This window comes from Crotalus tigris, unplaced genomic scaffold (assembly GCF_016545835.1).
Source record: "Crotalus tigris isolate CLP2741 ecotype Arizona unplaced genomic scaffold, ASM1654583v1 scf7180000017666.379230911805:20528666, whole genome shotgun sequence".
Classification (NCBI taxonomy): Eukaryota; Metazoa; Chordata; class Lepidosauria; order Squamata; family Viperidae; genus Crotalus; species Crotalus tigris.
In genome coordinates, this window is record NW_024096552.1 from 3,093,216 (window position 1) to 3,110,316 (window position 17,101).

The 17,101-nt window shown below is 43.0% G+C and overlaps 1 protein-coding gene and 1 long non-coding RNA gene across 2 annotated transcripts; one reads left to right on the top strand and one right to left on the bottom strand.

Annotated features, from left to right (window-relative positions):
- Positions 1–7,972: 7,972 nt before the first annotated feature.
- SWSAP1 (SWIM-type zinc finger 7 associated protein 1) lies at positions 7,973–9,880 on the top strand. The gene is made up of 2 exons (XM_039336487.1): positions 7,973–8,586; positions 9,260–9,880. The coding sequence occupies exons 1-2, from the start codon at positions 8,386–8,388 to the stop codon at positions 9,812–9,814; spliced, it is 756 nt and encodes a 251-aa protein (XP_039192421.1). The 5' UTR covers positions 7,973–8,385; the 3' UTR covers positions 9,815–9,880.
- On the bottom strand, positions 8,517–10,575 carry LOC120305097. Its single transcript, XR_005555922.1, has 3 exons — positions 10,460–10,575; positions 9,377–9,515; positions 8,517–8,652 (listed from the first exon to the last, which is right to left on the bottom strand). It is a non-coding gene; the product is annotated as an uncharacterized LOC120305097 (long non-coding RNA).
- Positions 10,576–17,101: the final 6,526 nt, after the last annotated feature.

Consider the following 17,101-nt stretch of genomic DNA (forward strand, 5'->3'; position numbering starts at 1 on the left):
ATGAGGTATGGGGATAATTATGCTGTATTTAAAGATGGTAGATAAGCTACTAAAATTGTTTTCACCTGATGGGATGAAGGAGAAAGAGTCCCCCCCCTTTCTCCTGTATAAAAATTTGTTTTCTTTGTAGCAGTTCGTTGATTTCATAAATGCAACACACTATAGTTTTTTTTATACATAACATAAAGGTAAAAAAGGATATATGCAATGTTATCCTCATTTTAGATCTCAAAAGGGCTTTGTGGCTCCCAGTGTTTTCTTTTCTGTGAGAAATGGGTCCAAGTGGCTCTTTGAGTGTTTAAGGTTGCCGACCCCTGACCTATACCATTTCAGACAGGATGCTGCAACTAATCCAAATAGATGCTTGTTGCCAAGTGCCCAAACTTTGATCACATGACCATGAGGATGCTAAAACAGTTATAAGTGTGAGGACCAGTTATAAGTCACTTTTTTCAATGCTGTTATAATTTAGAGCAATTCCTAAATGAATGGTTGTAAGTTGAGAACTACCAGTACCTGTTTCCAAGAATTCTCTTGGGTTCTACACAAATCTTGATAGGCATTTGTAGAAAATAGGTATTACCAAAAATAGTCAAGATGGCAGCTGTAATGGTGTAATCAAAATTCTGCCTGTTTTTTATATGTGACAGACATAAGGAGCCATCATGTCCCCATCTTTTCTTTTTTGATAGTATCCTGTGGGCATATTGGTGAGTAGCTATACCTAAAAAAAAGATAAAGGTTTCCCCTGCCAGTTGTGTCTGATTCTAGAGGGCAAAAGTCATCTCTGATTCACAGCCGAAGAGCCAGCATTGTCATAGACATTTCCATGGTCATGTGGCCAGTATGACTATATGCCGAAGATGCACGGAACATGTTACCTTCTCACCAAAATGGTACCTAATTATCTACTTGCATTTGCATGGTTTCAAACTGCTAAGTTGGCAGGAGCTAAGACAAGTAACAGAAGCTCACTCCATCACATCGTTCTTAGGTCTCAAACTGCCAGTCTTCCGGTTGGTAAATCCAATGCTTAATTCTTAGCCACCATGTCCCTTGGTTATACCTAGTACACTGCTTATAAATGTATCTGCCAAGAAAGAATACAGCAATTAATTCAGCATTGAGTATGAGCAAGCTAGGGAGTTAGAAAAGATGGCAGGGAATAACATTACCAGTATGCTTTTGTTAAACTTATGACCATTTATTTAGTAACTCTTCAAAAATATGAAGACACTAAAAAAGTGTCTTACACTTACAACTGTTGCAGCATCCCCCTGCCATGTGCTCATGATTTGGGCGCTTGGCAACTGGCAGGTATTTATGATGGTTGCAGCTTCTTGAGGTCACATGATTGCCATTTGTGACCTTTCCAGACAGCTTCCGATAACCAAAGTAAAAGGAGGAAACCAGATTTGTTTAATGACTGTGTGATTCATTTGACAACCGTAGGAAAAAAAAGTCATAAAATTGGGCATGGCTCATTTAATGATTGAATTGTTTAGCAACAGACGTTCCAATCCCAACTGTGCTCCTAAATCAAGGATCACCTTATTTATTTATCTATCATATATATAACTGCAGCTGTTGCTAGATTCTTAGAGTAATTAAAAAAGAAACAAAAGCATTTGAAATAAAACATCCATGGCAGAACTAGAATTAAAAAATTGTAAACATTAATAAAATCATTTGGTGTTTTAAGGCTGACCATATCCATTGTGGTTATTTACAGATGGATAAACTCTTCAATGACAGCCATTTTTAGAAACCCCCCCCCCCCAGTGTGTTCTTTTTGTTTTGTCTGTCAGTCCCAAAAATATGGGGGACATTGCTTTATTAAGTTATTAAGGAGAGGCCGGACATAGCAGAGAGTAATGAAGGTATACACATTTTTTAATCAACTACAGCATGCTATTGTAGCTATTTTGTTGTGCAGTTTTGCTTGTTGTTTTGCCATTCCAGAGTTAAAAATCACTTCACCATATATGAACATCAATTGCTCAGGGCCAAAGGAACAGTATTATTTAATCAGCCACTTTTATTCCAGTCACTTTTCACTTTTCTGAGCCTTTAACTCTCAGGTCATCAGCAGCCAGGGGACAACATCTGTAAAAATGACTGTACACACAAACAAAAAAAAGCTGTACAAACCCCACTGAGTCTGTGGGCATCAGAAAGCAATCTTACCTTGAAGGCTTTCACAATTCACACTTTGTAAAAGTAAGATGCAAAGAGAAGCTTAAACTTACTGAAAATCACCTGTGGCTGTTTATTGGATTAATAATTATTGGATTATTATTTAGCTTGGGAACTTTCATTACTTCTTATTTTAACAGTGATTGCATCATTAAACAAAGTGAGAAATTGGGATTTAGCTCAGATTAACTGGTCTGCAATCGATTCATGCTGCTATTTAAGTGTCACAGAATGGAGCAGAAAAGTTTCAGAACATTAAGGGGTATGCTCTGACCATTGTGGAATTAAAAAAACAATTCTTAAATAGTTTTATCAACACTGACAATTAAGAATGCTTGTATCCAAATGATCTCCTCTAATTTCTACATACAAAGATGTTATTCACACAAAATTAGATGTGTTTTGCTATCTAATTTATAATTGAACCTATGATATTTATCATCGCAGGAACTTTTATAGATGAGAAGTTAGTTCTCCCATGTTTCCTTTCTATTTGAAATCATTGATTGGGGAAGACCAACTGTCCACATGAGATGAGATATAATCAGTGCACTCTGTCTGCCTGTATCTATCCAATCATCCATTTCTGCCAGATAGCTGAAGTAAATGTTCTTATACAATATCTGAAAGTAGTACAGTATTGAATGGGACAGAAAAATAAAGAATTGTAAGTTGCAGTCTCTCTTTATTATTGTCTAGTGACCGTCTGTATTTTTTGCAGCTTAAATAAATGAACAGATTTCAAATAAAATAAATATTTAAATAAAAAAGTAAAATCTGCCCCAACTTCAGTTTGTATAAAATGGTGGGGGAGGCATATTACACCTATTTTGAGGGCCCTGCGTTGGCTTTCCATTGGCTTCTGCATGTAATTTGAAGTCCTGGTTTTATTTCCATGCTTCTGTAAGAGCTGGAAAAAAGATGAATTTGCTTTAAGTAGTTACATTAAAAGATACTGCAGTTTTAAAAAGCCAACTCCCTATAAGAGCCCTGCCTTTTTCCAGACCACGGCGTCTACAATTCTTTCTGCTCCAGCCTGTGCCAGGCAGCCAGAAGAATTAGGCTAAGAATGGAGCAGCCAGCAACCCTCAGAGCCATTGCCCAAGTGCACTGGGTGGATTCCTTCAGGATTTCTTTTCTCCTAAATCCCCAGCTGGATGCAGACTATGGTCAATTTGATCTTTCTTTGGCCTGCCATACCAAATTTGGTCCCATTTTTTTTTTATTATGCTGCTGATGAAGAGAGGCAGACATGATCCCCAGTCCATTTACATAACTTCTTTCCAACATTCTGTTGGGTTGGAAAAACTAAAATCAGACTGAGGGATTTATCACATGGGGGCTGCTTCAAACACAAATTCCTACTACAGGTGGATACGTCAACATATTTGGGCTTGTGTGTTCCCATTGGGTTGCTAAGATTGAAGTCGAGGGAGAGCAGCATCTAGACACACTAAGTTAGCAGAAAAGTGACCTTGCAGTGTAGTGTTGGCTAGCCAGAACCTCCAAAAACAGTTAAACAGAAACCCCCCTCCCCATCTGAGAGTTCTCTCCAAGGTGGGTATTTAAATGGCTAAGTATTGCTGAAAACATAATCAGAGACCAATATAGCACTCTAAGTGGGTTGGTGGCATGAATTTAGGGAGAGAAGAAATGGGGGAGGGATAGTCTGTTTCATAACTATAAAAGTCCACCCATTGGCACCCTGAAAGGAATTTCTTGTGTAACCTGGCAACCAGCTCGGCAATCACTAAGCAACGTGATTGCTGGGCAGCACAATGGGTGATTGGCAGCTCTTCTGAGAGGCTGGAAGCCGCCCTTGACCCAGGAAACTGCTACCGAAGGTAGCCCCGCCTCCGCTCAGAGAGCCACGGTCTTTTCGAGGGCTTCTAGTTCCTCTCTCTCCCACGTGCAGCTGCGATTGGAGCGGGTGGAACAAAGGCAGTTGCTGTGTGGGTGGTTGAAGGCGGTAGGTGAAGGCTCTGTGAATGCTACGTCAATCAAAGCACTTTAACGTGGAGAATCGTCGCAGCGGTGGCGGTGGATTTGGAGGAGAAGCAATGGTGAAAGTTTCTTTTCCAATTTCCTACCTGAAGGTGGGAGCAGAAATTTTCAGATAAATAGGGGAAAAACAAAGTGCTCTTATAGAATGTTCCCTCTTTCAGAAGAAAACCTGGAAGTGTTTCAAAGCATTAGCTAAAGGCATTTCTTCGGGGGAAAAATATATTAAAGTAGTTGTAATCGGTCTTTTGCACGTTTCCTGATCACAATAAAGTCTAATAAGATGAAATTTTGTTGTAAGTCAATTCATCCTGCTGCAAATTTGAAATACTTAACACATACAATCAGTACTGTACTAAATACAAAGTACTAGCGTGGGGGTGACAATACTGCATTGGAATAGATTGAAATAAACAATTTCAGACATCTTGATGCTGGAAAAAGATAATCAAAAATGGAGAACATAGAACATCTTCAAGTACTTTGTTCCATTCTGGATGTTTCTGAGCATATAATTTCTACAATAAAATGAAGAGGATTTTACACAAAACAGCTTCCAAACAGCTTCCAACAGCCTCTTTATTTTCAGAGTCAAGTCAAGTAAAACTTTAGTATAGATTACTGACCCGGACTTCATTAAAATATGTAATACAAATTATAACATGCATGATAAAAATATTGTTGTCATAATTTGTCTACTTTGCTGTCAACAATGCACATTTTCTACAGGCTACAAATACAAAATCTGCAACAAGAAAAGTTATATTGGGATATTGATTTGTCCAAAGAAGCTGCATATAGAATACTTTGGGTCTAGGAAGAAATGGTAGTAACTTACTGTAGATATCTTGGTAAAAATTACAATATAGCAAATATGATCCCATGATTCAATGCTCCTATCTTTGTAGGAACAAAGTCTTTCAGTGTTGGGGACTTGCCAACAGGTTTGTTTTGTGCACCAATATACAATGTTAACTTATTTTGACTGTCTTACTTTTTTTCTCATTAAATCAGTTGTTGACAGATACCTCTTGAATGTATGTTGGTGCTTTGGGGTCAGTTATGATTCCTGGCGACTGCCTGGACTAGTCCCTGCAGTTTATTGGCAAGATTTGGAAGTGGCTTGCCCTTGCCTTCTTCCCAGGGCTGACAGAAAATGACTGGCCCAAAGTTATGCAGCTGGCTTCATACCTCAAGCAAGACTTGGTCTTCCAGTTTTTAACCTGGTGCCTTAACCATTATAACAAACTGGCTTTGGCAAATGTATGTACCCATGCTATAATCACAAGGGTGTTGCACCAATTGATTATATTCACAGTGGACACAATGAGTAAAAACCTTTTGGATATGCGTTTTTAACACAAGTGATGAAATGTTGTGGTATTTACCTTTCAATACTGCTGATGTATATTAAACTGCAATAAAGGCCCTCTAAAGTTTGTTATTTGTAAGTTGGGCCACATATAATGTTGATTTGAAATAAAATTTGCTGTGCCCTGTTTGACTTCTTGGTATGTTCTCTTTGTAATTCTATGTCAAAAATTATTTGTTTATGAGCTACCTTTGCATGATCTTTCAGGTGCATCCACATCTCACTCGAGAACCCCAATTTAGGTAATTTACCACTTATTTGGAGTTTTCAAGAATTATCTGGTAAGATATTCTGACCATTCAAAACATACACTTGTTTTTATTAGGAAAGATACATTTTTTAAAAATCCCTACTTGACTAGTGTTTAAAAGTCCTATGTTCATAAATATAATGGTGGGGTATACAGAGATGTGCTATTTATTTCACCCTTTATCATGTTTACACACTTCAAGAGGTCAAAGGGGTAGATTCACACCTTAAAAACAATTGTGAGCCACAAAGGAAGCAACTGCTGTTTGGTGACTTAGCAGCAGAGCCTCCGTGAGGTCTGGAGATGTTGGAGGTACTCAGCAGCATGTCTTTTGAAGCAGAAGGAGCTGCTGGAACCTGAGCATTGATAAATCCATACTAGTGGTGATGATGTTTGGTAGCAGCGGATTGGTTATTTTTCAAAACTCACTGGCAGGTGGCACAAGGCTGCTTTGTGGCCACAGATGGTTGTGCAGGCATACCTTATACCAGGGGTGTCAAACTCAATTTCATTGAGGGCCGCATCAGCATTGTGGTTGCCCTCGGGAAAGGGGTTGGGTGGGTGTGGCCAGGGTGGATGCGGCCTGAGTGGGCGTGGACGGAGTGGATGTGACCTATTGGGTGGGCATGGCCAGCTTTACATTGTTCGTGTCAAGGGTGCCTGTGGGGCCTGAGCAGAAGTGGGACACATCTGTGGGTCTCTGGCAGAAGGGGGTGGGACCAGGGCAAGTGCCAAGGCATGGGCCACTGGAGGAACCTCACCGTTCCTCTAAGGCCATGCGGGGGGGGGGGGTGGATGGTGGTGCGGGCTGCCCAGAGCCCTGGGCAACAGAGGTCAAACGCCCAGCCTGGCCCTTAAGCACCTGCGGCACCAAGCCCAGCTGTACTTCCCCAAGGGGGTGCCCAGCTGCATTTACCTCCTCCTCAAGGCTGCTGCTGCTGTGCTTGCTCTCCTTAGCCAGATTGCTCATGATGGGTACAAGAGCAAAGTCAGAGGGAGGCCCATTCCCTCTCCATGGGAGGAGACCCAGCTTTGTATCCAAAGCTTCCTTAGCAATAGGATGGGAGACCCCCAGGATAGGCCACCTACATTGGCTCCCGGCCGGCCTTGGCCAGGGCCAAGGCAGCGGGAGCCGTTCCCTCACTGTTTCCAGGATGGCTTCGCGGGCCACATGAAACCACTTCGCAGGCTGCATCCTTGTGTTTGACATGTCAGCCTTATACAGAAAGAGATGACTTTGTATATCAAATCACTAGAACCAAAATAACTAATGGAACAAATTCCAGTTCCCTATTTTAATTTCTTTTGAGAAATATGAATAGATTTCTCAATTCATCCCCTAAGGCTTAGAATAAGCAAGACTAAAATGTGCCAAAAGTACATTTAATTAAAAGTAGTTATTGATAGATAAAACATCAACAATCAAGGGAGACTCCCCAACAAGCCTGAAGTCTTGTCTTAAAGGATTAATTAAGGATATGAGATTTATTTATTAAATTTATATGCTGCCCATCTCCCCAGTAAGGCGACTCTGGACACTTAGATTTGATGCGATAGGAATCACAGAACAAACAAGAATGGCTCCCTTGTCCAAAAATGAGTACGCCATGCAACAAGATGACTGGTGATACTCTTTTGTTTCTCAAATGCATCAAAAAGCTGTTTAGATACAGGTTTTAGTTTTGTAAACTGAACAATTCTACTACCAACATGAACACTAAAAGAAACACCTGTTGGCTCAAGTAGTAATTATACCATGACCAACCAGATGCCTCAAAAAGCCATAGTATTAATAGTCCCTCTACAATAGGTACCGAGATACGTAATACCATCATTATGGTCTCTTTCCCATTACATGTGCATCTACTGCGGACTCCACCCTATTATTTCTATTCTACCAGGATCCCTTGCATAGCCCGCCTTGTCCATATTTCTGCTTAAATATCTTTGTCGTCTATCTGGCCAAATGCAGGCGTTTCTGAGGAACAGCTGCATTTTTTCCCCAGTGAATTTGCCATTCAATCAGCCCATGGTAAAGCATCTCAGGCAGCCACATATTGTAAAAGACGGGAAAGTTGCCAAACTTTCCTGCTCCGTGCTTCCTCCGTACCTTTCGGTAACAGTTCTTAGAACAGCGCTAAAGAAGAAACCAATCAAGCGCCCAAGGAAATGGATCAAACGTCATTTTATTAAGAAATGCATCCCGAATTCGGCACTCGAAAAATCGCAGCGTGGTCACAGTTCCTACGTTACCTCATCACAACTCAACCTTTGGGAAAACGCGGGAATCAAGCGGCGCTCACCATTCCTGAGAATGTCTTTCTCGGCGTCACGTTCCAATCCACGTGTCAGAAAGTTCTAAAAACCTATACCAGGATTGGCCGCCTTTCGGTGACTGTCGTTTCTGATTGGCTTAAATTATTGTGTCCCTCCTGAATACGGCTACATTGGCGCCAATAATCATTGGCCGACTCACCGTAATGCAGGCTTTGGATTGGTTGCTGTGAGGCCGGACTTCTAATTAGGTTCTGCTCTGACTATATCAGCCGAGCTGCTGGAGTTGGAGATGGTGGGATCGGTACCGGTTGGATCTCGGCCGCGGCCGCTGCTGCTTCTCGGTCCTCCCGGCTCGGGTCGTTCCACACTCTTGTTCCGCGCAGCACTAGCAGGTGCTTCCATTGTCTCCTCGCCTCGCGTGTTGTTTTTGGCACCGCGGGCCCTGGAGCGGCTTCCGGGCGGGAAAGCAGCCGGAGGAGGAGCGATCCAGGTGTGAATGGAATGGGGGTAGGCTTTGCAGTTCTCAGCCCGTGTGGAAACTGGAAGAGGATTGTTTCTGCAGTACGCAAGATAAACAGTTTAACTATGAATTGATGGAAATTTACTGGGTTGTTATTTTACATTTAACAGGTAGCAATTTTTTCTCCTTCAAAATTTCCTATGACTTTAGTCATGCGGGTGGAGATGAGGGATATCACAGGAATTTTGGGAGACGTAGCTTCATTCTCTGGGACTCCAGAAAGCCTGGGAGAAAGCCAACATATTTTCTCTATGCTGATTAATCTCTTTGCAGAAAGTTTGTCTGAAAGAATATTATTGGGAAGGGAAATAATTTCATATATATTTCAGAAAAATATTTGTAGACTTAAACAAATGGACCCATGGGTCTCAAATGATTAGTACATAGAATGAGGTTAAACATCTGTTAAATACAAAGGCACATTTCTGTCTGATAACACCTACGATGGGAATGGGTTTCAAAATTAGTGACTCTAGCCCAGTGCTGGGCATGTCTTGCAAGATGTGAATTGTGAGTTTCTGCTTTTCAGTATCTGCCATGATTTAAGGAAAGTGTTTTTACAAAGGCCATCCTGATATCTGTCATGACTTTGTGTCTAACACTCTTGGTCACTAATGTGTTTTTTTTTTTCCCCTCTCTCAAGAAAATCCATTTCCTGTACCCGTCTTCCTTCCAGGAGCTAGTTCAACTGGTGGCTTCCCTGCACCAAACCTTACCTAATAGCCCCTCCATGATTGTGTTGGATGGTTTGGAAGAGTACCTGAACAGTTGTTCCAGTGCCTGTACAGCAGCCCAGCTTGTAGCCCTGTTGCTGGACACATCTAGTCACTTCACTCAGAAACGTAGCCATCTGTCTGTGGGTTGCCAACTGATTGTTTCCATGAGGTTTCTGGGAGAATCTGGAGAAGAAATAGAACATTTCTCAGCCATTGAACGCTACTTCCCAGCAAAATTGTGGCTACATCCAAACATTGGGAAAGATGATGGTTTACATAACCAAGGTTTAACCAAGCTGATTAGGGCACAACTCTTCCAGCCAGGGACAAAGGATCAAGAATGGATAGTGAAATTTGATGCACAAGGTAGCATGACAATCTCTCCATTGCCTTGCAAAATTGAAACTGAGAATGAAACAGTTTCTGAAAACAAGCTTTCTGTTTCTGAAGTTGATACCATTCTGTCTAACTCCCGGTCTTAAGGACTTCTGAACAATCCTTTCATCACACATTTCATTAATACAGAATGTGATTGTTTTTTAAAAAAATCAAAGTTTGGGTATTTCATTTAGACTGAAATGGCAAGTAATGTAATCAATTTTATTGTTGCACAAAGTTGGAGGTAGCTGGTATGCTATTTGGGCAGTTAGGAGAGTATTCTCTGCACTGTGATTCCTGTGGAAGGGGTGGTGGCTTGGGCTGCTTCAATTTCTTCTCATTGATATGGATTTGTTAGCCCTTGGAAGAAAGGAAGGGGGTCCCATAATAGACTATACTTTGCACAGTAATTGTCCTAGGTTCTTTCAGGAAGCCATGTAGGAGAAGCCTTCTAAAATGTCTACTTGGCGAGTGTCAACAGGGCCTTTTGACACAGGCCCTCCAGCTGCTATTTACAAACTGGCTGGAAATGAAGCCAGATTAAGGCATCCCTTATTCAGATTTCAGCCCCCCTCTTTGCTTTAGCTAAAGTTATGGCCTGATAATCATTGGGCATTATGTTTACATAGACCCTGATCAGTGGATTTTCCTGTTTCCTTGAATCAATAAAAAAGGGCCATCCCTTTCATTGCTCTATTAGTGAGCTTGTAAAAATATTTTTAATACCACAATTTCAGACACACACTTACCTAAAATGCAGCTTTTGCTGCTGTTCTGGTGAACCTGTGGAAAAAAATGGCAATGGAAGACAATTACTAGAGGGGTAAGGATCTTCCATTAGCCAATGGGAGTATAGGGGACTGCCTGCAGTGAGACGGGACACGGCAATCAAGCCAGGCAGCACCACCTGAGCTGGCCCAAGGTAGAAAACAAAGTTTGAAGTGTAGCAGAAAAAGACAGGCAGAGATTATCTGAGTGCAGATAGAGAATAACGTTTAAGAAATAGGGCAGAGTCATCATGCATATGACTCTCAAGAACAGGGCTCTTCAACTCTTCAACCCTTTCAGATCATCATTGATCCCCAATTATATGAAAATAATAAATACAGTACTATTATTTTAATAGCACTACAAGAAATAATATTCTTAGATGGTTTCATTGACTTTTTGGAGTTGATACTGATCACTTTGGGGAATCCTGTCTTGGAGGAATGGCATTACTATAACCTTCCCCATCTAAAACTACCATTTGTCCTTGTGGATAAGCTGAGTCTTGGATTTTTAACAAAATACCATGCACAATGTGCCACTGCAGTTAGTCTGCCCTGCATTTCTCATGGTATTTTGATAAAAATTAGAGTCTGCTTATTTGCAGAGAGGCTAATACATGAATATGGGAACATGTATCTTTAAAAAGTAATTATTTTTATAATTGCCATCTCTAAACCGCCCCAAATCATTTATCATGCCTAAATTTTATTGATTAAAAAAACAAGCTGAACCCAATTTTGAGGTATACTTGGCACCTAAAATTCTCAGTTTATCCACAAGAATATGTGGTGTATCAGCCAGCAGAGCTGAAAAGCTGCATCCCTGAGAGTGGCTGCAAAGAGGCTTCTGTTACACTGTTAGAAACTATCATTACCATGAAGCAAGGCCAAACCCAGGACTCCAGTATGCTGTTCAAAGGGTGTGAGGTTAGATGTAACAGTTCCTGAGTGTAAGATCAGAAGCTGAAATCTTCAGAGACTGCCTCCTCTCTCGCCTTCCTGTGTGCTTTTTACAAAATTGAATCGAAACCTGTGAAATCAGAATGTGCCAGCAAGAAACTGCTTGCACTGAGTTACAGCTGGTTTGGCAGTACTAGCAAGGCTGTGGAGGTTATTTGTGGAGAAAAAATGGGGATAGAATAGATCTGCTTAACATCCTAATGGAGTAGAGCAATATTTCTCAAACTCAACAATGTTAAGATGTGTGGACTTCGACTCCTGGAAGGGAGACCCTTGCCGGGGGATTTTGCAAAAAATTTACCATGTCAGACAATGGAGCAAGAGAGGGGGAAAACTCCCTGGAAAGAGAGCCGCTGACCCAGTTGGAACCTTGCCAGATGTTGGGATCCGAGAGGCCAGATTCCTCAGGAGAAGAAGTGGTGGAGACACAGGACCACAAGCCTCGCTGGTCGATGGGCGTTGGAAAGAAAAGTGAGTGGGGAAAGGAATCAAGAAAGGTGACCCTGAGACGGGGGACCAAGCAACCAGAATGGAAGCAGGAGATGGAGAAATCCCTGCACGCAAGTGAAGAGGGAGGAAGCTGGGCACCGTACTCAGACTGGATCCTAGAGAAAGCTATTGACCTGATGAAGAGAACTCTCAGCTCCCTAGGAGAGGAGAATCCTGAGCCCTACGGCCGCCCCAGCTCCTGGAGCCGCAAAGGAAGAAACACCGAGGGGGACGTGGAACCTGCAACCCCGGGGACAGCCACTGATCCAGTAGCCCCCACCCCCTACCGGACCACAGATGGCAACCTGGACGGAAGACATTACCACCCACAACGGAGGCACCGATCCATTCCAAGACGTCCACCGTTGGAGGTGAAATTCAAAGGGGAGCCAACACGCTTGGGGTTTTTCCTAACCCAAGTCCTCAGCTACATGGAGGAATACGGGCAGGACATTCCCAGCCACAAAGCCCGCATCCGGATCGTGCAATCCGCCCTGGATGGACCGGCTGCAGATTGGGTGGTGAACTTGCATGACTCCAATGCCCCAGAACTCAGTAACTTCAACCGTTTCATGTCCTCTTTGAGAAGACGATTTGAAGACCCCCTGGCTGATCGCAAAGCCCGTGAAAGAATAACAACGATGAGGCAAGGCAAACGCCCAATGGCTGAGTATACACAAGAATTCCGGGCCATTGCCAGCAAACTGAATTGGCCCGAAGACATCCTCCTTGGCCATTTCAAAGACGGACTAAACTATGATCTATATGATGCTTGCCTGCCCCGAGGGGACCCACATCGACTTGAGGAATGGTACGTCTTGGCAGAGGAAGCAGAGATCGACATATTGAAGAGGCATCGCCGAGGAAAACAATGGAGCCGCCCCCCGCCTGAGCTGACACACCAAACGGTGAAATCATCGGATACAGCCAAGAAGCAGATGGGGTGTTTCAAGTGCGGAAGAGAAGGGCATCGAGCTGTAGAATGCCGCTCAAAGGCCCCCCAGCACAACCCAGACAGATCCCCAATCAACAAACCCAGAGGGTATTCAGCTAAGCCAAAAGAAACAGCAATGAAAATGATGGAAATTGCAGAAAACCCCACCTCTGCTCACCAAGTGGAAAGAACTCCAGCCTACACCACAGGGACGGTGGATGCCTCAGATGACAGCTCGGAAGGCGAACCCCTGGTAAGTGGACGCATCACACCCATCTTCAAAACAGTGACTATATTAATCCCCCCCATGCCCGAAGCTGTGAAGGTGAAAGCCTTAATAGACTCTGGCTGCACCCGCTGCCTCATTAGCCCAACACTAGTGGGGAATCTGGGCATCCCATCCAGGAGACTGGAACAACCAATCTCATGTGGCCAGTTAGATGGATCCATAGCAGGGGGGGTGCCAGCTACCCTAGCCACTCTACCAATACACCTCTCCCTGGGCAAACATGAAGAGGACATACCGTTTGTGGTGACCCCAGGTATGGAATGCCCAATGATTCTAGGGATGGAATGGTTGAAAAAATGGAACCCCTGGGTAAATTGGAGGACGACAGAAATCAAATTCCCGAAGGGGGACCCTATGGACTAAAAACCCCAAGAGAGGCTACCAGAATCAAGAATAGAAAAAGCATCCATAGGAGAGGAAAAAAGATTAACAGAAATACCAGAGGAATATAGGGACCTTGCTGAAGTCTTCAGTGAGCAGAGGGCGAATGAGCTTCCCCCCCACCGACCCACAGACTGTACCATTGAATTCAAGCCTGGGGCAAAACTCCCGAAGCCCAGATTATACTTCATGAGCCCAAAGGAGAAGGAGGAAATGGAAAGATTTATAAAAAAAAACCTAGAGAGAGGTTTCATTGAGCCAGCCAAGCCTAAAGTGGCTGCCCCGGTCCTTTTTAGAGAGAAGAAGGATGGCTCTTTACGTTTATGCGTGGATTATAGGGCCCTGAATACAATCATTGAAAGCAACCTATACCCTCTGCCCCTCATGAAGGACATGCTGTCACACCTATCGAAAGGGAAATTTTTTTCTAAACTAGACCTAAGGGAAGCTTACTATCGCGTGAGAATTAAGGAAGGGGACAAATGGAAGACTGCATTTAACTGCCCCATGGGGTGCTATCAATTCAAAGTGTTGCCATTTGGATTACAAGGGGGCCCTGCAGTCTTTATGCAATTAATCAATGACGTTCTAAGGGAGCACCTGTTTAAGGGGGTCCTTGTGTACTTGGACGACATTCTTATCTTTACTGAAACAAAAGAGGAACACCTCAACCTTGTCAGGGCGGTTTTAAAGAAGCTGCGAGCCGCCCACCTATATGCCAAACTCTCAAAATGCGAATTCCACCAGGAAAGGATAGACTACCTAGGCTATCGCATATCCCCACAGGGCATTGAAATGGACCCAGAGAAGGTCAAAGCAGTATTAGATTGGGCGCCACCCCACACAAGAAAGCAACTACAAAGTTTCCTGGGTTTTGCAAACTTTTACCGCCAATTCATCCCCTCATTTGCCCAGATAGCCTTGCCCCTCACTAACTTACTAAAAACGAAGGGAGCATCCTCAGTAAAACCTAGCCAGCCACTAACATGGACAATGGAGTGCCAAGCAGCGTTTGAGAGACTAAAGAGACTTATTTGTGCCGACATACAAGCCCTTGTAATACAGGCAGATGCAAGTGATGTGGCAGTGGGGGCTGTGCTATTACAAGAAAATGATGATGCAGTATTGCAACCCTGTGCATATACATCCAAGAAACTCACGGAAACAGAACAGCGCTGGCCCGTATGGGAGAAGGAGGCTTATGGGATACGTTGGGCATTACTCACGTGGCGACAGTTCCTGGAAGGCAACAAAATCCCCTTCCAGGTGTGGACTGATCACAAAAATTTAGAAGCCCTGAAAACTTCCAGGAAACTCAATCCCAAACAAGCCCGCTGGTCCCAGCATTTTCACCAATTCCAATTTAAGCTCAAACATTTACCAGGAAGAAAGAACTTCCTGGCAGATGCACTATCTCGCATGCCCCAATATAACAGCGCACAAACCACAGACTCTAGACCAATAATGGCAGAGTCACAACTGGCAGCACCAGTAACCACAAGAACCCAAGCCAAAATAAAACCACAACTGGACAGCCAAACTGGGATTGAATTCAGAAAAAGTTTGGAAACAGGTGAATGGTTCCAGAAAAACAAAAATGTGTGCACAATGAGAGACGGGTTGCCTTGGGTAGGGGAAAAGTTATATATACCAACAACCTAAAGAGTAACTTTCATGCACCTTTGCCATGACACAAAATCAGCAGGGCATTTTGGATTTGTAAAAACTTTACATTTAATTAAACGGCAATTTTGGTGGCCATCCATGAAAAAGGACATTGAAAGTTATATAGCCAGTTGTCCAAAATGTGCCACGGCAAAGAGGTTGCAAGGGAAAGTGCCAGGACTATTGCAAACAGTGGCAAGTCCCTCAGCCCCCTGGAGAGAAATAGCCATGGATTTTATAGTGGAATTGCCAGAAAGCAATGGGAATACTGTGGTCTGGACGGTCACGGACTTGTTTTCCAAACAGGTGCACTTTATCCCTTGCCAAAAGATTCCCACTGCAAAAGCCTTAGCAAAACTTTTCATCCAACACATTTACAGATTGCATGGGGCACCCCAACGCATCATCTCTGACAGGGGGGTGCAATTTACGTCTGCATTTTGGAAGGAATTTTTATCCCTCTTAGGAACCACTCAGGGACTGACATCTAGCCACCACCCACAAGGAAATGGATCGGCTGAAAAAATGAACTCCGTACTTAAGCAATATTTAAGATGTTTTCTTAGTTTCCAGCAGACCGAGTGGGCGGGCTTACTCACTTTTGCAGAAAGTTGCCTACAATAATGCAGTCCACTCCAGCACAGGTTACACTCCTTTTCAAATAGCCACCGGTCAAAGTTTCAACCCCATGCCAGAATTAACCCCAAACGAACCAACGATCCCTTCGCTGAAAGAATGGATGGAGAAACTACAAAACACCTGGCCAATAGTCAGAAAAGCACTAGATAAAGCTAGGCAGGCATACAAAACACAAGCAGATAAAAAAAGGGTTGAGCCTACACCATTCATTATAGGAGAAATGGTGTACTTATCTACAAAATACCTAAAGTCCCTACAGCCCTGTAAAAAACTTGGACCAAAATATATAGGACCTTTTCCAATTAAAAGAATCATAAATCCAGTAACAGTAGAATTAGAATTACCCAAAAATCTCAGGCAAATACACCCAATTTTTCATTGCAGCTTGCTGAAAAGAGAGCATCAGTCACCTCTACGGCCAAAAATCCCCCCACCACCACCTCCACTCATGGTGGAGGGTGAACAACACTTCGAAATAAAGGAAATCCTTGATTCTAGGAGATATCATGGAGCAACTCAGTACCTAGTTGCCTGGAAACACCTCCCTCCCTCACAAAACGAGTGGGTCCATAAACGTCATATCAGAGCCCCGAAGCTATTGAAGAAGTTTCACACAGAGTATCGTAACAAGCCTGACTAAATTTTATACTTGTGTTTTCTTTCAGGTGGATCTCTCTTATTTTTAAGAGGGGCCGGATGTCAGAATCCAATTATATTTCATTTTTAATTATCAAATATAGAAACTCCCAATTCTGCCTTCTCTGGATTCTGCCATAAGAGGGAGAGAAGGGGGAGAACAAAGGGGCTTTATGGCCCTCACTTCCTTCAGTATACTTCAAGGAGCTGAATGCTGAATGTGTGTTTATTGTAACCTCAAAGCGTTAGCACCAAAGAACCTTACCATAACAAAGAAGGGTATTTGCCTTTCATGTAGTTATCTGAAGTCTCCATCCAGACGGAAGAAAGAAAAAAGGGGGTGGAATTGTGATACCTGAAACTATCACTGGAAGGGGGGTTGATTGGGTGGGACTACTGGGGAACCCCTTAAAACCTTGAATGGGAGGGCTTGGACCCCAAGTCCTGTCTAGCACGCCTGCAACCACTTCTTCTTAATAAAGGATTCTTGTTGGAAGAATTATTCCAAGAGTTCTGTCTTCTTAAGATGCAAAGTGGGGTGGGTCCTTACAATTCTGCAGCCAGAATGAGACCGGGCTATGTCAATAGGTCGTGAGGGTGGGTGGGTCCCAGTGGACTGGTGACATTT

Coding starts and splice junctions, on each gene's coding strand:
- SWSAP1 (XM_039336487.1), top strand. CDS start 8,386: ATGGTGGGATCGGTACCGGTTGGATCTCGGCCGCGGCCGCTGCTGCTT. Junction 8,587..9,259: donor CCGGAGGAGGAGCGATCCAG/GTGTGAATGGAA, acceptor CCCTCTCTCAAG/AAAATCCATTTCCTGTACCC.